This window comes from Panicum virgatum, chromosome 3K (genome assembly GCF_016808335.1).
Source record: "Panicum virgatum strain AP13 chromosome 3K, P.virgatum_v5, whole genome shotgun sequence".
Classification (NCBI taxonomy): Eukaryota; Viridiplantae; Streptophyta; class Magnoliopsida; order Poales; family Poaceae; genus Panicum; species Panicum virgatum.
In genome coordinates, this window is record NC_053138.1 from 33,061,879 (window position 1) to 33,082,953 (window position 21,075).

The 21,075-nt window shown below is 46.9% G+C and overlaps 2 protein-coding genes across 2 annotated transcripts; one reads left to right on the forward strand and one right to left on the reverse strand.

Annotated features, from left to right (window-relative positions):
- Positions 1-3,168: 3,168 nt before the first annotated feature.
- On the forward strand, positions 3,169-14,716 carry LOC120699044. Its single transcript, XM_039982908.1, has 16 exons — positions 3,169-3,350; positions 4,566-5,088; positions 5,335-5,581; positions 5,957-6,255; positions 6,419-6,592; positions 6,761-7,495; positions 7,568-7,662; positions 7,762-7,815; positions 7,908-7,996; positions 8,114-8,179; positions 8,344-8,889; positions 11,577-11,651; positions 11,915-11,985; positions 12,161-12,218; positions 13,375-13,576; positions 13,695-14,716. Exons 2-16 carry the CDS (start codon positions 4,691-4,693, stop codon positions 14,330-14,332), a joined length of 3,747 nt encoding a protein of 1,248 aa, XP_039838842.1. The 5' UTR covers positions 3,169-3,350; positions 4,566-4,690; the 3' UTR covers positions 14,333-14,716.
- A 1,210-nt stretch (positions 14,717-15,926) lies between these two features.
- On the reverse strand, positions 15,927-17,380 carry LOC120699045 (transcription factor MYB77-like). The gene has a single exon (XM_039982909.1). It carries the CDS (start codon positions 17,167-17,169, stop codon positions 16,150-16,152), a length of 1,020 nt encoding a protein of 339 aa, XP_039838843.1. The 5' UTR covers positions 17,170-17,380; the 3' UTR covers positions 15,927-16,149.
- Between the last annotated feature and the right edge of the window lie 3,695 nt (positions 17,381-21,075).

The following is a 21,075-nucleotide window of genomic DNA, read 5'->3' on the forward strand; positions in this document are numbered from 1 at the left end:
ATCGTGCATCTGGGTCACTTAACTCTGTTACGTGTTTCATCTGAGGTCCCAAACGCGCGACATGGCATGCCATGTGGCGCCACAGTAGCAAACATTTACAAAAACACCCCTGCATGTCTTCTCTCATTTGCTCCTTTTTTCTCCCTCCCTCTCCAATCCCTCCCCACCGCCCTCTCTCTCTTCGTCTGCTCGCCGCCACCGCCATTCCCACCCCAGCGTGTGCCCTCCTTCTGCACCTCCCCGTCACCCCCTCTCTCTTCGTTCGCTCGCCATCACCGCTGCTGCCACCCCCGCGCACGCGCCCTCCTGCGCCTTCCTGTCACCTCCTTCTCTCTCTTCGCCTACTCGCCTCTCTCTGCCTCAATTTCCACCGCTCCCTCCTACGCCTCCCCGTTGCGCTCGCTGATGCAATCACGAGCCGCGTGCGCTAGGCGCCATCGCAACGCGTGAGGGGTTCCGCGGCAAGGCGGTCCTCCGGACGGTGACGCCCGCCCACTTCGAGAACGGGGAGTGGAACACCGGCGGCGACTGCGTCTGCACGCACTCGTTCCGGCATAGCGAGCGCGCCCTAGGCACCGTCGAGGTCGAGTACCACTGCGCGCAGGTAGGGAATCAGGATTTCGTCCAGACTGCATGTTGATGTGCTTAGGGAGATGGCGGCGGCGACGCGGCCGAACGACGCAGAGGTGCTACTGCTGGACATCACGGAGGCGATGGACCTGCGGTCGGACGAGCACCAGAGTCGGCCCGGCCACCCGCCGAGCGACAGCGTGGAGGGGGAGCTTCGTGGACTCGTGGTGGACTGGCTCCAGTGGTGCCTGTCGGGGCCGATCGACCTGTGGAGCGAGCTGCTACTCCAGCTGCTGATTGTCGGGCCGTGCGCGCTCGAGACCTCGCCCCGCTCCGGGGTCCCCTCCGCGCCTGCTCACGCCGACTTCCCACTGCCGCGTCCTCCTCCCAGCAATGTCGCAGCACCATCCCCTTCATCCGGCGCAGCGGCGGCCAGAGGCTCGAGGCGGAGGTGGTCGTCGAGCTGACCGCGTAGGCGAGGGTGGTCGAGAAGGTGAGCCATGGAGTGATGTGCAGGTCGCTCCCTGCACAGGTCGGAGGTGCTTGATTCGGCGAAATGCAGGCGGAGAAGATGAATGGAGAGAGAGAGAAAGAGAGAGAGAGAAAGAGGGAGAAAAGGAGCAAATGGGAGAGGACAAAAATATGCAGGGGTATTTTTGCAAATAGTTGCCACCATGGCGCCACATGCCACGTCGGTTTCAGACGCTTGCGTGACATATTTTGGGACCTCAGATGAAACACTTACTCATTTGTGATTTTAACATAGGGAACACATCAGGTGCAAACCAACTCCTTCGTGCAAACTGTACAAACTTCAATCTGGGCCACCGGATTAATATGCAAGGGGCATAGGAGGATTGAATAATTTTACACAATTAACTACCCGCCTGTAATCACACTTTTGCAAACCTCTCCTCACACACCCCTGCGCACCCCCTTGGATGTTAATCCGGTGACCTAGATTAAAGTTTGCATGGTTTATACGAAGGGGTTGGTTTATCGTATATTTGATATTATTTTAATATAATTATGTACTCAAGATACTCTAGAAAGCATACGAATTATCAAGTTATGCTCATATTTAGTAAAGAAAAATAAGATAGTATCAACTTCATGGGCACTTCAGACATTTACCATTCAATCAAGAGAATCGACTCAAAATAGTCAAAATTGTCACACACCCAGCTTATGTAGACAATTGATTCTCCATATTTTTTTTTGTGAGGGATTCTCTAGATAATTGACTTATCACAGAATCTTGCTTATCAGAAAAGAGAGATCCAGATAAGCAGAAACAAACAGGACTATTATTTTGTGGCTATAACATCCTCTTTTAAAATGGAGCTTTATTTATAGTTGAGAGTATTTTTATAATTGCACATCATATCATAGTGCATCATAATCCATCCATAACCCATCCTTCCTCTGGTGGAATAAGAAACTCTCATTTCCCTTTCCCAAATCATCATTATTCCCCAAACCCTATATATCCAAATATGGGATAAAATCTATCCACACCCTTCATGACCCATTTCCTCCCTTCGTTTCCCCGAGGTGTTGTATGGGTAGCATGAGGAAATAGGATAGGTGTATGAAGTGCGTATGGTGTTTTTTGATTGCATGAGAAAATATGATAGGGATATGAAGTGGGTTATTTAGGGGTAAGTTTGAGTTAGGGATATATTATTTTATAGTTATAATATCCTCTTTTAAAGTGGAGCTTCATTTATAATTCAGAGATATTTTTATAATTTCACCCCATAGTGCACCCTAACCCATCCATTCCGTTGGGAATGGATTGGTGGGATAAAAAGCACTCAATTTTCATTACCGTATCGTTGTGACTAATCAATAATAGGACACAATAGATCTACTGTTTAATTTGATCTAGATCATACAAGAATAACATGCATATATTATCTCAACTTTCCGCAACACCGCTCAATAGACAAATTGAGGAGAGGAAGAAATAGCTAAGGGCAAACAAGATTTTTCACATTAATCTTATGCTATTTGGAGCACAGTAGATTTGACCTAAAAATGAAAGTCAAAGGATTAAACTATTTTTTCTTTAAAAGTTTAGGGACAAATTTGACCCTCACAGTAAATTTGAGAGACCCGTGCACCTATTTTGTCTTTACAAATCTAATCAAGATTAGAGAAATTTGTCTTAGAAAAAAAGAGCAACAATATGGAACAAATGGAGTTTTACTTTACTTTTAGCGAGTCTCTAAAGCGCACTTGTCAAGCGTTGATCCGTCAGTGCTCGACCGGGGGGGGGGGGGGGGGCATGTCCCTGATTTTCAGTTGCTGCTTTGTTAGCAAAGGCGAAGGTGAAGGAGTGTGTTAAGCGAGGTTTCATGTCTCCATATTATACCTGCCTAGCGGGAGACAAAAATCTTTTGGCTGTAATGCGGCGAATGCACTATTTTGTTTGATCTGCGCATAAATTCAGATAAAAGTGGAGCACGGAAGAACAACATCAGCAACAAAAAGAAAATTCTAACAGATCACCTGCTCCCCCCTTCTGCCACTGCCACGTGGGTCCGGTCCCACCTGTCATCGGCATATACCCGCCGCCCGACCGTCTCTCCGTTTAGACCGACGGCGACCCCACCTTCCCCCTTCTCTCTCTACGCTCCTTCCTCCGCCTTCACCGAGGCTTTCTCTCTCCTCTCCGTTCTCCGGCTCGAGGAGCTCCTCCTCCGGACCTCGCCCCGAGAAATCGGCCGACCACCCCCCGCGTCGCCGGATTGGAGATCCGGATCCCCCCGCGCGCGGTAAGCCCTAATTCCCCACCTTACGCGCAATCGGACTCCGGCGAGCAATCGCGTCGGTTCCGCGTAGCTCCGGCGTCCGCAAGAGGTTCGGGTAGCTCCTGTAGCTTGGGAGGAAGGGCGCTTTTGCGGGGCACGTGTCCCCGACGTGTGGGGCCCACCTTGGGTGGGCAGTGTCCTTCATCCGCGGCAAGGGTTTGGGGAGCGGGATCCGGGAAGGGGTCGGACGGTCGCTTGCGCGTGGGGCGATGTGGTCCGGGGGTGAGCTAGAGCTACTCTGGGTCGGAAATGGTGACGGATCGTCTTTCTGGGATTGGTGGGATCTCAGAGATCTGGGGCGGTGCGTGAAGCCTTGTGGATTGAGCTGGGTGTGCTAGGTTCTGGTGGTGTCAATTTTGGCCTCTTGCTCCGCTCTGCGTGTATTGTGGGGATTCTCGATTGCTCTGTGCCGCACGGCAGTGTGATAGTTAGCAGTGGGCTGCGATTAGCTAGCGGCTCATCATGGGCTTGTTTCTGTCTTAAATTGAAGTAGAGGAGTTTGAGCTTCTTCATTTGTGTAGTGGAGTACAACGATTAAGCAGCATGGTGGTTTTGCATTTGTAGCTTCGAGGTCCATGCAATTTGGATGGATCATGGTTGTTTTGCATTGCTAGCTCCGGGATCATGGTAGTTTTGTACTGGTCATCACTAGGATGATGCCTCCCTTATATGAGTTCGCAACTTGCATCATGCTGATTTCATTCAGCGCTGGTCATATTTGTTAAGAGTTATGGAATATAGATGGGTGCATTTAGTAGCTTATTACTGTTGCATTTATGGAAATAATCTTAATAGAAGTTTACAACTTAATTACATTACATTATTATATATAAGCAGCACTGGCATATTAGAATGCATTTAATTTCTTTTGGCATTTATGTGAAATAGTTCTTACTCAGAAGCTTCCAGTATTGGAAGAGCATTTTTTTGGCTAGGTTAGTATATAGACAAAAAGGAATAAGTTTGTTTGTTAAATCTTATACTTTATGTCAAAGGAATAAGAGCATTCTGATACTTTTTTTGCTAGGTTAGTAGCCTATTATTGGAACTTGGAAGAGCTATTTTTCTGTCTAAAAGCTAGCTTTTACTTCTTACTTTGGAGTTTGGACATGCTATGTGTTGTTTGAACTGAGTAGTTGGAATTGTGGAAAGAAATCATTTTGAGGTTTGTTTTCACAGGTACTTCAGCGATTTGAAGATTCTATTACTACCTTTAGCTTCATGGTTGCAAGACCAAGTTGCCGTCACCTTCTGAACTTGTGTTCAACATGTTAGTGGTTTAAAAATTCCCAGAATTGGGGGCAATGGCATCTGGTGCAAAATCTGATTTGGTGTCTGGGAGCCCTGATGGGCATGGATACTTGAATGCACAACGTGGGCCCTATGCAACTGCTTCATTGGAAAGGTCAGGAAGCTTTCGTGAAGGTGGTGATGGTTACGCGATGTTTCCAGCATCAAGCTCATCAAGGTCTGCAGGAGTGGACTCTGTCAGTCTACTTCAATCACTTGCTGTGGACTTAAGAACTGTAACTGTGGATCACAAGACATCTCGGTTAGATCTTAAGAAATCAATAAGTTCCATTTTTGGAACCAGCGCAGAAGATTCGACATCAATTCCATCTCTTGGAAGAAATCTACCAAATTCTATTGAAGAGATCAGACGCATGAGGAGTAATCTTAATGATATCTCAAATAAGGCCAGGTATTATTTTATTAATCACTTTGTTATCTTGAGATGAACTTATCAGATAAAAGGGGGTAGCAGATACTTGAACACAATCTCCATTTTTACAAAGAAACACATCATCAACACAAGACTTGGCAGCGATGCTGTTTTTTACCTTCTGGGGGTAGTCATGTGGGGCATTTTCCTAGCGTTTAGGGATTTATATGTGGGTAACTTTGTGTTCCTGTCCAATAATTGTTCAATTTTGGAGTATTTTTTCAGGGAAAGATCTAGAGCTTTTGGTGGTGCTGTAACGAAGCTTGATAAACTTTGTCCCAATATTGTACGAAAACGTTCTCGAGGAGATGGTTCATCAAATGAACGAGTGTTATCATCTGGAGGAGCCATTCCTAAAAATGTTCCTCAAAGCCATTTAAATGCAGATGATATGGAAGTTGGACTTCAGAGAGGAGAAGAGAGGACAAAGAATGCAGGACAAAACAGGAGAATACGTACATCCATAGTTGAGGTTGTGCCTTGTATCTAAAAATATTATTTTTAGTTGTTTGTTTATAAAAAGGTTTTAGTAGTTGGTTGCAATTATGTTGTCAAAATGATACAATCAGGATTCAGGTTTGGGATAAGAAGAGAACGAGCTGCCTGCTTTGAACGCATTTATATATGTGACATTCCTTGTGCATTACATAGGCCTTGGATGCATTTGTGTTTTTGTGTGGCTTAGTTGTTTACTTTTAGTATGCTAAATGTATTCTATTGCCATTATTAGCTTCCATCTGATGATACTTCCTTCACATAGAGATCATGTCGTTGGGTGCCTTATTTAGCGTACTATGGATTTTTGTACTGTTTGTAATTTTTTCCTGATGGTCATCTGATTTGTTAGATGGATGCAAGGACTGCTGGTCCATCAAGGGGGCCTGGACCTGTTGATAGAATCTCAGACCCTGGCAAAGCCACCAATGGAAGTTCTGCTGTCTCAGAAGAAAAAATCAGAGGTTTGGCAACTAGTATTGATGGTTGGGAGAAGCCAAAGATGAAGAAAAAGCGATCTGCCATTAAGGCAGACATGTCATTGGCTGGTGTTTCGAGGAGCGCTGATGTAGACCGGGAGTCGAAACAAGGCATGCAACACAAGTTTAGTAGTGATGGTAGGGCGAGAATGGCAAGTTCCCCTAGTTTCAGGTCAGAAATTTAACAACCTTAGGCTTGGAGTTTTTCATCTCTAATTTTCTATCAATTTGAAATGCTATCCCTTTGTGCTTCTTTTAAGGGGCAACTTAACTTCTGTTGAACATAATTGGGAACATGTTAATATGTTTATCTCTGAATATTCTGTAATGTACAGGTCTGGAACTGTTGCATCTGGCCCAAGTAAAGCAGATTTGCTTTCTGCACAAAATGGTCTTGTTGGACGACCCTTAAATAGGAGTGACCAAGACAGTGGCTTCCATCCTACTAACAAAAGGGAGCGTCAAGTTGTTTTAGATAAAGAAATGCCCAATCCAAGAACCATTAACAAGTAAGATATGCTTCTTTACCTGTTCCACTCTGTGCTCCTCTACTCCATTATTTACCACATTAAACTAGGTAGTTATCTTGTACGCCACATTGAGGCTTAATCAGTTCTGATTAGCATTCCACCACCAACCCAGCTCACACACTTGGAAACACACACATTTATTTTCAGGCCTAATGAGGATGATAGTGGAGGTAACATCACATCATTACCGAAGGTGAATGGGTCTGCCAGGGGACCCCGATCAAATTCAGGTTCATTATTGAAGTCATCTCCAAACATTCATCGTTTACAAGCTAGTTCTGATGATTGGGAACATCCTTCTGGTACAAATAAGTTGATTTCTGCTGGTGGATCTGGCAATCCTAAACGTACGAAATCTACGCATTCATTATCTCCTCCCACCCAGTGGGGTGGGCAGAGGCCTCAGAAGATATCCCGTTCAGCAAGGAAGTCAAATTTGGTCCCTATTATCACCACGGATGGTGCACTGGTACCAGGTTCGTTAGATAGTCCTGTCAATGAAGATTCTGCAGGGCTGCCAAGGCGTGCATCTGTAAATGGTCTTCAACAAACAAAACGGGGAGATCATGGGCTCTCAACTGGATCTGAAGGTGATGAGCCTGTAGTTGCTGAAAAAAAGTTAAGGGACAAAAGCAAAAGGGCTGATGAACTGGATGATGGGCATGGCTCTGGTTTTCAGAAAATTGCTATGCTTGGGCATCCTTCCAAAAGGAATAAGTTATCAGCTGATGAAGATATTGGAGATGCTGCAAGGAGACAAGGAAGAGTTGGACGGGGTTTTACTCCGACCAGGCCTGGCACTCCTGTATCAATTGATAAGCTTGAAAATGCTCCAACTACAAAACAAAGAAGTGTGAGGACAGTCTCAGAGAGAAATGAGAGGTGATTTCTTCCTCAGCTAAAAATCAATTGTATTTTGCTAATCAATATTCTGACTCTCAATTTTCCATGTAGTAAATCTGGAAGACCAATGATGAAGAAGATATCTGACCGCAAAGGCAATGCACGGCCTAGGCATACCAATAGCAGTCTGCAATCAGACTCTCCAGGTACATGCTCAACAGCTTCTCTTGTTAATGACTATAGCGTTTCATGCATTACAACAATTTCTGTTGGACACTCTTGAACTTACCTTGTTCACTTTTCAGTGCAATCAGAAGATGACCATGAGGAACTTCTTGCTGCAGCAAATGCTGCCCTAAGTATTGACTTTACCTTCACATTCTGTTCTTTTTTGAACTTCCTCCTTTTGTAAATCATTGAATATTTGAATGATATTTTTTTATTGTTGCAGGATCTGCTTATTCAAGTCCATTCTGGCGGCAGGTTGAACCTTTCTTCGCCTTTTTAACTACAGAAGATGTGGCCTATCTTAGTCAACAGGTAAAATAGGGTGATTTTCTGTTGTGTCAAAGACTTGGCCTACCTTAGTCAACGTGTCAAAGACATTTTACTCTTCAGTACATTAATTTATTTTTTCTTGATTACTTTGTTGGTTAGATACATTTGCCAGACGATTCCACCTTGAGCAGGTCAATAGAAGGAGATGAAGGCCAAAAGTATAAGGTACTTTATGTCTTTTGGTAACTCTGTTCAATCCAGTACCAGTACTAGCAAATTGGTTTAGTGGCGATGTATTTCTGGGTAGCTACTGTATATGCAAATGGTAGGATTCATTTTATAACTTGATTTAAATGAAGTCCTATGCTTAAGGTTTTTCCCCTATACAGGGTGGTCTGGAGTACATTTCACAGCCATCAACTCCAGCTGCAAGCAATAAAGATGATCACACTGCCCTTCGAAATGGTTTTGTCTTGAATCAATTGGATAATGGCATTGCATGGGAGGCAAGCTGCATTGAACCTATCCTGGATCAACTTGTCCATGGGATTGGGGTACGAGGAGGGTCTTCAGTTGGCCAAAGACTTATTCAAGCTTTGATCGATGAAGATAAGGTTGAAAGTATTACCAACAACACTTACATAAGTGAGGGATATCCATTTGATACACATGAAATTCATTTTGACGAAGGGGGATGGAAGTCCAATGCACATAATTATAAATTAGAACCTTTAATGAATTTCGAAGCTTCAGTGAGGGCCCCAAATGGTCTGATGATGGATTCTGACTGGAAATATAATGATGGGCTGTCGCATAAAAGCAGTAATGTCATCGATAAAGCCAAGGTGTGGCCTGAGTTCCAGTACAGCGAGATGTGCTTCAGTGATAGGATTATCATCGAGCTGAGTGAAGTCGGTGTATCTATTGAACCTGTGGTAGGTTTTTTCCCCTCTATAATCATAAAGTTTCTATTATTTGTCTTAGTTATTTGATATATTTTTGCATTATTTTAGTTCTGTGCTTATTGTTTTTTATTCACTAATATGCATATTACACTCATGACGGTGTTACTTTTATGAGGATTGGCCTTAAAGATGATATTCTTATGTAAGAAACATTAGGTACAGAAGAGTGCATCAGTGAACACACATGCGCGCGCGCGCACGCACACACACATCTCTCGGTTTGAATCTGGGTGCCCAAGTTGGTGATGGAAATTATCTCATTCCTCTTGGAGAGATGATATTGAGTTTTGTGCATATGTGCACCAATATAGTTTTATGCCCCTGATGCTTTTTCATTCTTACACAACAACAACAACAACATAGCCTTTTTTCCCAAGCAAGTTGGGGTAGGCTAGAGATGAAACCCGAAAGAAATAAGTTCAAGGTTCAGGCACATTGATAGCTAGTCTCCAAGCGCTCCTATCCAAAGCTATCTCTTTAGAGATATTCCAATCCTTAAGGTCTCTCTTAACCGACTCATCCCACGTCAGTTTAGGTCTACCTCTACCCCTCTTTACATTATCGACCCGCTCAAGAACCCCATTACGCACCGGCGCCTCAGGAGGCCTTCGTTGGACATGTCCAAACCATCTCAGCCGATGCTGGGTAAGTTTCTCCTCAATTGGTGCCACTCCGACCCTATCCCGAATAACTTCGTTCCAGACTCTATCCCTCCTTGTGTGCCCGCAAAACCACCGCAACATCCGCATCTCTGCTACACTCAGTTGCTGGACATGTCGCCTTTTTGTAGGCCAACATTCAGCACCGTATAGCATCGCCGGACGAATTGCTGTCCTATAGAATTTGCCTTTTAACTTTTGTGGCACTCTCTTGTCACAAAGGATGCCAGAAGCTTGCCGCCATTTCAACCAGCCAGCTGAAATTCTATGCCTAACATCTTCATCAATGTCGCCATCTTTTTGTAGCACCGATCCTAAATACCGAAAAGTATCCTTCTGGACCACCACTTGTCCATCTAGACTAACATCTCCCCCCTCATGCCTAGTCGCGCTGAAATCGCACATCATGTACTCGGTCTTGGTCCTACTAAGTCTGAACCCTTTCGACTCTAACGTGCGTCTCCACAGCTCTAACTTCCTATTAATCCCTGCCCTACTCTCGTCAACTAGCACCACATCATCAGCAAAGAGCATACACCAAGGAATCTCACCTTGTATATCCCTTGTGACCTCATTCATCACTAAAGCAAATAAATAAGGGCTCAATGCTGACCCCTGGTGTAGGCCTATGTTAATAGGAAAGTCAGTAGTGTTGCCATCACATGTCCGGACAAACGTCGTCGCATCCTTGTACATATCCTTAATGAGGGTAATGTACTTAGTTGGGACTTTGTGCTTCTCCAAGACCCACCACATGACATTTCTCGGTACTTTGTCATATGCCTTCTCAAGGTCAATGAAGACCATGTGCAAGTCCTTCTTCTGTTCCCTATATCTCTCCATCAATTGTTGTATTAAGAAAATCGCCTCCATGATTGACCTTCCAGGCATGAACCCAAATTGGTTTTGGGTCACACTTGTCACTCTTCTTAGGCGATGCTCGATAACCCTCTCCTAAAGCTTCATCATATGGCTCATCAGCTTAATCCCACGGTAGTTAGTACAACTTTGAACATCACCCTTGTTTTTGAAGATAGGTACTAATATACTTCTCCTCCATTCTTTCGGCATCTTGTTTGACCGAAAAATGAGATTAAAAAGTTTAGTTAACCATACTATTGCTCTATCTCCTAGGCATCTCCACACCTCAATGGGGATACCATCAGGGCCCATCGATTTACCTCCCTTCATCCTCTTCAAAGCCTCCCCGATCTCTACCATCAGGGCCCATGCTTTTTCATTCTTATGACACATAAAAAATTGTAAACAAATTATTTGACCTTGAGTTTTCTTCCGTGTCTTCCTGTTAACATCTGCATGGGTCATGTTCGAAACTGCTAAGAAGAACTCCTGGTTGTTTCCTTTTTAGATTCACCTCGCTTTGATATTTTTTTTGGTGACTTGTTTCCTTATATGGTAGCAAAACCTTCATTTCCCCTATTGCTAGAATGTTTGGAATGAAAAGATCATGTGGATCTATTTAAGCAGATCAGATGCGCTCATGCGCCTTTAAGCATATCAATATTTGATAGCATTATAATATGAATGTTGGATTAGATAGAAGTGCTAGGCAATCATATCCATATAAATGCTGTTCTATTCATTTGACAAGTATTTGTATGTTGAACTATTTGGCCAGAATAAGAAAAACTTGCTATCTTATTTTGGCTCTTATCCTACTCTGTCCTGCACTTCTCCCCTTAAATTTGATATTATCCTTTTGTTTGGATTCATTGAACTACAGCATGGAGTTTTTTTAATTAGGAACAATAGTTTACTGTGATGGATCTTGAAAAGGCTTCAGGGTATATGTTAATGTTCTATAGCCTCTTACTTTAAGCATTTTAGTCTTAGTAGTATTGTTATTTTGATTCAGTTCATAACATCCTTTGTTTTATGAATTATTTGAATCCCCATTTTTATAAAATCTTGATTTACTCAAATAGCATACAATTAGCAAATCATTTCTAGTGTTTTGACCTCTTGTTTCCATTTCAGCCTGATCTTGCACAGAGTGAGGATGAGGATATTGATGCTGAAATCTGTAAATTGGAAGGCCAACTTCATAAAGAGGTATTTATAACTTATTAAGCGCACGCATGTGTCATATTTCTTGATGATCCATTCTATTGTTTTTAATATCTTTGTGTTTGAGAAAAAAATATTATTTTTAATATCTTGAACCCATGTCTGCAATATTGCATATCATCTTTAACTGCTGCCCTTTTTTGATGTGGTGATTTTCATTTCTTGATCAACTTGATCTTTGATGTCTTTGACCCATATCTATATTATTACATACCCTTCATTAATTGTAGTACTTTATGATGTCATAGGTTGTGGAGAAGAAAAATTTGCTATTGAAACTGGATGGTATTGTTAGAACTGCAAAAGAGTCTCAGCAGAGGTATTTTCAGACCATTTGCACCTCTTACAGAAACATTTTTTTTTTTGAAAAGTAGCAGGAGCACTGCTTGTCATTTAAGAAGGGACGCAAAGAGAGTTCCAGTTTACAGGCGATTAATACAGAAACAAATTCCCATGTCACGAACTCTTATGGATACTTGATGCACTATTAACAGGGAATTCTCACGGCGTGCTATGGAAAGACTTCTGCTGAGAGCATACGAGAAATATATGGTAACTCCCACAAATTTCCCAATATGTAGCTATTTTTCATTTTAGATGCACTACTATGTATTTCCTAATTGCCAATTTGGTTATGCATCAACCAAATTTTGTTTCTTTTTAAGTTTACTGGAACTGTTTGTTCTATGAATCCATTGCCTTTATCACCATCCTTGTTCTTAAAAAGTATCTTGGTGCATTATTTGTATATATGTTTTTCACTTTCAGGGCATGTAAAATTTTGTTGATGTTTTCAAAAGTTATGTGTGTATCTTGCATTTTGATACAATGAGAATTTACTCAAATGCATTTTTATGGCAAAAAAGGTGCATATTTTTTATGGCAAAAAAAGGTACATATGTTATTACCAACAGTTCTTCAATATTGTAAGCGTGCTGCTGGTATCTTTATGTTTTTTAAGTTCTTGTGTTATTTTCAAAAGGATTTCAGCCTTCTTGGCTTGGCCTAACACAAATTTACTTCTATGGTTTATTTAGCATCCAAAAATGTCAATTACTGTGTTGCGAGTGTAGTGGTATTTTCACTTTTCCTTTCCTGACCAGTTTCTGCAATGTACATGAGTATTTGTTCTTTCAATGCGCATCTAGGGCTAGGGCTTTCACTTGGTCCCCCCTGGTGCTGTTCCCAACTACTGGGAGTGAGACAGCTTCAGTAGTTTAAAACCTGTGTAGTTTTAGTTATTTGAGGTGGGTAACATTCAGCCAGTGGCGGACGCAGAGTTTCAACTTAGGGGGGGCTTGGTTCTTCCTCCTTCCTATCTCCACTCATTTCTTCACCTTTTTTTCTCTTTTTCTCTCATATTTCTCCTTTGATTTCAATGGAGGTTTTGGGCAGTAGGTGGGGCTAGAGCCCCCCTAGCCCCCCCCTTTAAATCCGCCCCTGCATTCAGCAGCATTTGAGCTTGAGCATTGTGTCATTATATGGAACTCCATTTGAGCCTAACACTTAATGTTCAAGTTTCACATAATTACATAAGAACTAAGAAGTGGCATACGCTTGCGCCGAATACATGATAAAGAAAAAAAAAATGCAAGATCAGCTTTTTGGGACATTTGTTGGCTCTGAGCCGCGCTGCTTGCTTTGTGGATTATGAGGTTTAATAAGTTTAACATACTTAAGTGATTATCTGTTCTCTGCCAATCTCCAGGCTTTCTGTGGTCCAAATGTTTCAAGCAGCAAAAACATTAATATAGCTGGCAGACATGCTGCTGTAAGTTTTGTCAAACGAGCACTAGCACGATGCCGAAACTGTGAGGAGGTGGGGACAAGTTGCTTTGATGAGCCCACTTTCAAGGATATGTTTTTATCAGCAACGTCTCATAGAAGCAGCCCAGATGCTGCCTCACAAGGTATTGCAGTCACCATAACAATTATTTGTGTTGTGTCTTTTACCAGTTCTTGTTTTGCTTTGTTTTCTGTCTCCCGTTGCCTGACCATCGGCTATCTGATTTATTATCTTGTTTGCAGATAATACAACAGTGAAATCAGTTCATAGGGCCAGTGCATCAGATGCTTCGCGGGCAAGCAGTCACCTAACAGATCTGTCGTTTGTGAAGGAAGATCCCTGGACAAACAATGTAAAACAAAGGGAACTGTTGCTCGATGAGGTTGTAGGTAGCATAACAGGAGGAACTTTGAAAGCCTCGGGGCTTGGTACTTCCCTTGTCAGCAATACAAAAGGAAAGAGAAGTGAGAGAGATAGGGAGGGGAAGGGGCACAACCGAGATGGTGCTAGGTCTGGCCGTCCACCATCATCTAATGCCAAAGGTGAAAGGAAAAATAAAACAAAGCCCAAACAGAAGACAGCCAACATCTCCGCTCCATCAAACAGTACTCCTAGGGATCCACAGCTTCCAGCCAAAATAATGCCTTCGGGCAATGGAAAGGAAAGCACAGCAGCTCCTGCTGCTGCTAGACGTGATGATCCAGCAAATACTTCAAATGATGCTGAAATGCCAGACTTGTCTAACCTTGAGTTGCCAGGAATGGATGTTGACTTTGGCGGCTGGTTAAATATGGACGATGATGATGGATTCCAGGATCTCGATCTGATGGGCCTTGAGATCCCCATGGATGATATCAATGAAATAAATCTCATGATATAGCCGTACATTTCCATCTCAACGGGGCCCAATAGAAAAGCTCCGTATAGTGCACAGGTAACAGGTGATTTTCTCACGGTAACCACCAACCCAGCAGATCTAACACCAGGCCGGCTAGGCTTCACGTAGTTTTGATAAAGTCTATAGAGACCTATTCACAGTCATCAACCACATTTGCTCCTCTTTGTACCATCTTGTAATTCGCCTCCCTACCTTGTACCCAATGTTCTTCTGTCGTGTAGACGTGTACATATCTATTTTGGTGCTGTACAAGGTTGGGAGGCTAGTTGCTTCATTTATCCAGGTGTACTCCCAAGGTTGTATATATCAGTATATTACCACCATCCTAGTGCTGAAATAAAGCGCGTCAGTTATAGCTTTTACTCACATCTTTCCTCTCCTGGCACTCTCTTTTTGTTGCTGCTTCCCGTAACGGCTGGTGAACACCTTATTTGCTATTTGTTGTGGCACTCCGACCGTATCTTGTTGTGTTGCCTTATCTAGATCGTCTGTATATATCTCGTTAAACGTTCTTCTGAACTGCAGAGAAATGTATACTCCCTCACAAATGCAAGTCATTTATCGTCTGTAAATCGCGAGACGAATCTAATGAGCCTAATTAATCCGTCATTATAGGTTGTTTACTGTAGCATTATTGTAGCAATTTAGAGTCTGATTACAGCCTAATTAGGTTCATTAGATTTGTCTCACCATTTACAGACAGCAGTCGCAATGCATTTTTTTATTTCGTCTAGATTTAAGTCTCCATACATGTGCCGGAATTTTTTTTTGGAATTTTGTAACTAAACACGGGCATGGCCTTAGATTCATCGGCTTTGTTTTTACTGTGAAGTCTGACAGTTATTAACTTATTATCATGAAATTGCAGAACTGAAAAGACATGTTCCGTTGAGATTTTGATATGAGGGCAGCAGCCAATTACTCGGCTCGGCCCATGACCTCGCTTCTCGGCCATCAAGATGTACACCACCATGCTGAGTTGCCAAAAGGGGAAAAAAATGCGCACTATATATGTGTTGAATGCAGTAAAATATGTTCATCTGACAGTACTAAATATAGATGACGCTGCCTTAATTCTGTAGGCGATATTGAGGACTCACTGCTACTACTATTTACTATAGCAAGCAACAAAGCTTTTTTTTTGTGTGCAAAAGAAAAAAAAAAGCTGTAACGGTAGTAGCAGTAGTGGAGCTGTTACTCCGTCGGGGACTGAACTGAAAAACTGCTGCTGGAAGCCAGCGTAGGAGTACGTGCGCTGCCACGTCCACGTACAGGGCGGTTTCGTTCGGTTGGGTAACGCCGCGCGCCCGCCACCCAACCCCACTCGCCCCCAACGCACACGCGCGCACGCACAACACATTCAATGACCCACACATGAAACCCAACCACACCTGAACCGCCCAACTGAACAAACACCTCAACGGCAGCAGCCATCACTGCTCCATCCATCCCTCGACCCCGATCCACCCACGGATCGAATAATCAAACGAACAAACGAACGAACTGATTTCCCTAGAGAGAAAATCGATCTATGGAGGTTTAATTTAATCTACTATGGGACGGATGGTTGCAGTCGTCTCGATCTGTAACTTGCTTGGATTACTGCTGCTAGCAGGAGTAAGTAAAATTTTGTTCCATGGAACTGTTCTAAGATCCTACCTATGATGATGGCGATGGACATTGTTCATGCGATGATGAACCAAGAAATTAAACAACAAATTAAAGGGGTTAGATGGTGGTGGAGCTCGGCCGCCGATGGGCCGCCGCCCGTCCGTTCGTCGTCTGAGAACGCACGCCGATCAGTCCTGGCCGTCGGCGGCGCCGGCCCCGCCCGCCGGCGACGCGACGAGCGAGCAGGCCTGCACGCTCGCCCCCTGCAGGTGTCGCTGCACCTCCTCGCCGATCATCTGCCGAATCACGGGCAGCAGCCACGGCCAGTCCTGCTCCAGCTTCGCCCGCATCTTCGCAGCTCCATCCACGCTCGACACCGCCGCAGCGCCGCGCGGTGCCGGGGTCTCGGAGACAGTCCCGCCGCCGCCTGGCAGGCTGAGGGTGAGCGACGTGACCGGTTCGGCGGCCGGGGTCGGTGGCTGAGGCTTGGTGTGCTCCGGCGGCGGCTTTACTGCACCCAGCAGAGAAGGATGCGTAGTGTGGCCGGCGCCGAGGCAAGGGCGCTTCTTGGGCGGCGCCATGAGCACGGAGTCCTCGCTGCTTCCGTCCTCGTCCTCGTCATCTTCCTCCTCGTCGTCGCCGTCGTCCTCCCGCTTGAGATCCAGGGGCTGGAACGGGACGACGGGGGGCGCCGGCGCCGACTCCGCCAACAGATGCCGGAGCGGGACGGGCGGAGGGCCCGCCGCCGCCGCCGCCGCCGCCGCCGCGAGCGGGCGCAGCTGCAACCCGCCGCCGTTGGCCGCCGCCGCCGCGGCCCTGCGGTGGCGGCGCAGCGTGGAGTTCCAGTGGTTCTTGACGGAGTTGTCGGTGCGGCCGTGCAGCATCCGCGCGATGGTGGCCCACTTGTTGCCGTACTGCGCGTGCGCGGAGACGATGAGGGCGTCCTCCTCCGGCGTGAAGGCGCGGCGCTCCACGCCGGGGCTGAGCTGGTTGCACCACCGCAGCCGGCACGACTTGCCCGACCGGCCCGGGATCTCCGCGCTGATGACGCTCCAGTTCCGCGCTCCGTGCCGCGTCACGGCGCGCCGCAGCAGGTCGTCCTCCTCGGGCGTCCACGACCCCTTCACCCTCGCCGCCCCTCCTCCGGACCCCGCCGGGGCGCCGCCGCTACCCGCTCCCCCCGCCTCGCCGCCCGGCAGCACCACCATTCCCTCGCGCGATCGATCGACCGGTCGCCGCCGGGGCTGGGGCTGCGCGCGTATATAAGGAGCGAGGGGCGGCGGAGGAGACGTGGGGTGTGGTTGGAGAGGCGAAGCCGAGGCTCTCGTTTCCCCGGCTCCCTCCCCGAGGAGTTGGGTTGGTTCGCCGTTCGTGTGAGGGGAGGGAGGTTAGGTGGAGGGGCGGGGCCGCGGGGGCGGTTTCGGGCGCGGCCGTTTGCGGTGGGTTTTGGGCGTGCGTTTTCGGTGGAGGGGGGGGTTTTGGGTTTGGCTTGGCGTACGTCGCCGTGGTGGCCGGGGAATGGCGAACCGCCAGCCGGGCTGGGTTCTCGGTCTCGGTCTCGGGACAGAGCGCGCGCGCGCTCCTGCCCGCCCGCCCCCGCACGCGTCACGTCGCGCGGGTTGGGTTGAGTTGGCCCGGCCGGCGTGGTGTCGCTGCGGCGGCGGTTCCAGCGTCGTTTTGCGCCTTTCCCACCGGCCGCCGTTGAGTTGGCCGCGCGCGCGCAGCGGCTGCTGGTGGTCACGCGAGGCGACCGGCGACGTCGTCGGTGCCGCGGTCGTTGCGTGTCAGACGAGATCGGTGCCGTTCCAGTGTCGTCTGTGCGTGCCAAAAGGTAAATAAATAAAAGAAAAGCAAAATGGATGCATGTCTGTGTTTCATTCATTCATTCAGTTGGGCTCTCCTGGTTCTTTTCTAAAAAGAAAAGTTGGGCTCCTGGTTCTTCTGCTCGGAGGTTATTTAGGAGCGAGCGAGACACCTGCGGCCCAAAAAATACGTGCGGGGGGTTGGTGCGGCGGCGAGCTGATCCCTAATCCGATCAGAACCGACCGGCTAGCTCGATAAGGGTTAGTTCTTGACCTGCCGCAACAGAAAAAGATAGTAAATATACTAATTAGACGACAGCGGCTCATTACGATTTTTGTTATTTATAAGCGCTTCTGCTTACATCTCAACTACTAAAATCGAGTACTTGTACTAAAAAAAAACTAAAATCGAGTACTTTGATCAATAAACAAATAAATAAGTCGAGTACCATTGATTTAGGACATGATATAGAAGAAGAAGCAGCTTCCATCATCTATCCCAACTAATTAACCAAATGGAATACCACTTTGGTTAATTATTTTTGTTAATATATATACTGGTTCCTCCAAAATATCCAATAACGTGGCAGTCGCGACATGACTTGCATTGGTGCCTGGTGGTGGTGATCCTATCCAATGTGGGTACAGAAAGGCATACTAGAAGAGACAGAAGGAGATCGAAACGAAAGTGAGGAGAAAGGGGCCGGGCCGGTGGCACGGCAGTGGGAAAAAGGCGCGCGACGCGCGCATATTTAGGAGTCGCGTCATGTCGTCTGTGCAGTGCTGGATGGTGTGCCGAATCGATGGACGGGCGGTGAGCGAGCAGAGCAGTCAGTCAGGCAGGCAGGCAAGAGACGGCGCGCGGCGGAGTGAGCTAGCTAGCTAGCTAGAGACGTACGACGGCCAATGCAAGCGAACAGCGACGCAGCGACCGACGGATCGGACGACGGCAGCCAGCAGCAGCAGCAGTTGGCGTAACGAACCACCCGCGATATGCATCATGTGGTGGCGACTGGCGACGCAATGCAGGCACGTCGACCTGGCACCAAACCGGAAAAGGCGCGCGGATCGGGAGCCCAACGTGCCAACCGCACGCGCAGAAAGCCGCAGATCTCGACTACTAGTAGATGCCAGAGGCAGATCGGCCGGCTAGAGGGGTACGGTTTCAGGTTCCGGCCAGGGCGGCATGATCGACGACCGTGCGTGCCGCTCGACCGGAACCTGTTCGCCCGAATTATAATTAATTTGGACCAACTCGATCGAGACACGCCACTGCACGCACGCAGCGGTTGGCTGACGTGCACCGCGGCACACAACCAAGCTCAGTGGCGAAGCCAGCCTGACAAGGTCAGACCTAGGGCGGAACAGAACCATTGAAACAGTGCAACGCGCCACGGAAGGCGCGCGTGCAGGCTCACTGGCCGCCGGTGCCCGGCGCTCCAGGCCTCCGGCCGCTCCGACGCAGCAGCGCAGGGCCGCTGCAGCCCACGGCGCCGGCCGCCTCAGCCCTCCGTCCACCGGCCGCCGCCCCACGCCCCCGCCGGCTGCCTCCATCTCCGTCCCCCAGTCGAGGCAGGCTGCCGGCGGCCAGGCGCGCGGCCGGCGGGAGGCGCCGCCGCCGAGGGCTGAGGCGGGCTGCGGGTGCGCCGCGCGCGCGGCCGGTGGGAGGTGCTGCCGCCGAGGGCCGCCCGAGGCGGCCTGCGGTGGTGCACGAGACAACCGGACGGGGCGATGGGGCGACGGCCGGACGGCCGGATGGGGCGACGGCCGACGGGCGGCCGGGCGGCGGGCGCAATGGCCAGAGGATGAGGCGACGAGCTGCGGCAGGCGCAGGCGGGCGTTTGCCGGGGGTGCGGTCGCGTCGCGCGGCTGGCTTGGGCTGCTGGCCAAGCAGCCACCAAATCCCACGCAAACCCTAGGCTACGCTGGGCTGAAGCCTGAAGCGTCCCGCAGCCCAATACTCGGCCCACGAGCCACCAAGTCTCGGCCCAGTACGCGGTTGCCTGTCTTCCTCTCAAATTTCAGCGTCGTCCTCGCGTCTGGCAATCGCCGCCGCGATTTGCTCCCTTCCCGGTGGCATAGAGAACTGAGGTCTGAGGATATCCTCTACTGCTCGGCCAAAGGGACCTAGGGCGGCCGCCCGGGCTCGCCCTAATGGTGGCTCCGCCCCTGACCAAGCTGCAGCCTGCAGACAGCCTCGGCGTAATCGATCCACAAGCCGGGCTCGAGCTAGCTGTTCCGTTCCGTTCCGCTTCGCCTGCACACACGACACGACGAGGGAACGGAAGAAAGCTGGCTCAGCGATGAGTTCTGGACGGACCCACCAACACTGAAAGGCAAAGGCCGGCGGGGCCTGTCCTTCTTCCCATCCTGGGCCGAGTCGATCCGGTCCGAGCCCTCCTCTCCTGACCACGTAGTTGAATGTGGGTCATGGGCCCGGCCCACGCATATATATTCCCAACAGGCCAGGCCAGGCCACCCACTTCTCTCAACTGAAGTAAAAATTACTCTAAAAAAAAACTGAAGTAAAATTTAATGCTCATACTATCAAAAAAAAATAATGCTCATTGAATCATGCATGTCGAGTTATAGATTTGTCTAGATACACCTAGATAAATACTCCCTTCATCCAATTTTGATAGATATATTTTAAAAACTCAAATATTAAAAAATAATAGCTATATTTACTATCGGCATGAGTTATGGCAACAAATAGCACTAGTAACAAGGAGCTTCCGGTTAAAACATTGGAGAACCAATAAAAAGTCAGTGTTGCATTTATTAGATTGATAAGCACACTTGAAGTTCTGGTCATTGTGACATATGCAAATATATCTATCAAAACTGTATGGAGGGAGTATATAGATAAATGTAGACAAATCTATAAATCAGGCATGCATAATTCAATGAGCATGCAATTTTTATTGTAGATCAAGAATGTAATAATTAGCCCATCACAAAAATTTCACCATAATTTGATCACAAAATTGTTGCTATGAATTAATTACAAAATAATATATATCTAAATCTACATAAAAAAGTTTGAACTAAAGTATGGCATATAATATATTCACTGCATAGTTCTACTCACGTGGAATCCAAAAAAAAAATTGAATTTTCCGTTTTATGATTTCTTTGTTATTTACTACATTTTTTTGAAGGTTTACCTAGACAAATCTCAACTCAGGCATGCATTATCCAATGAGCATGAAAATTTTTACGTCTCAAGAATGTAATGGTTAGAACACCATAAAATTTTCACCATAATTGGACCAAATTGTAGCTATAAATTAATTATAGAAGAGTATATAT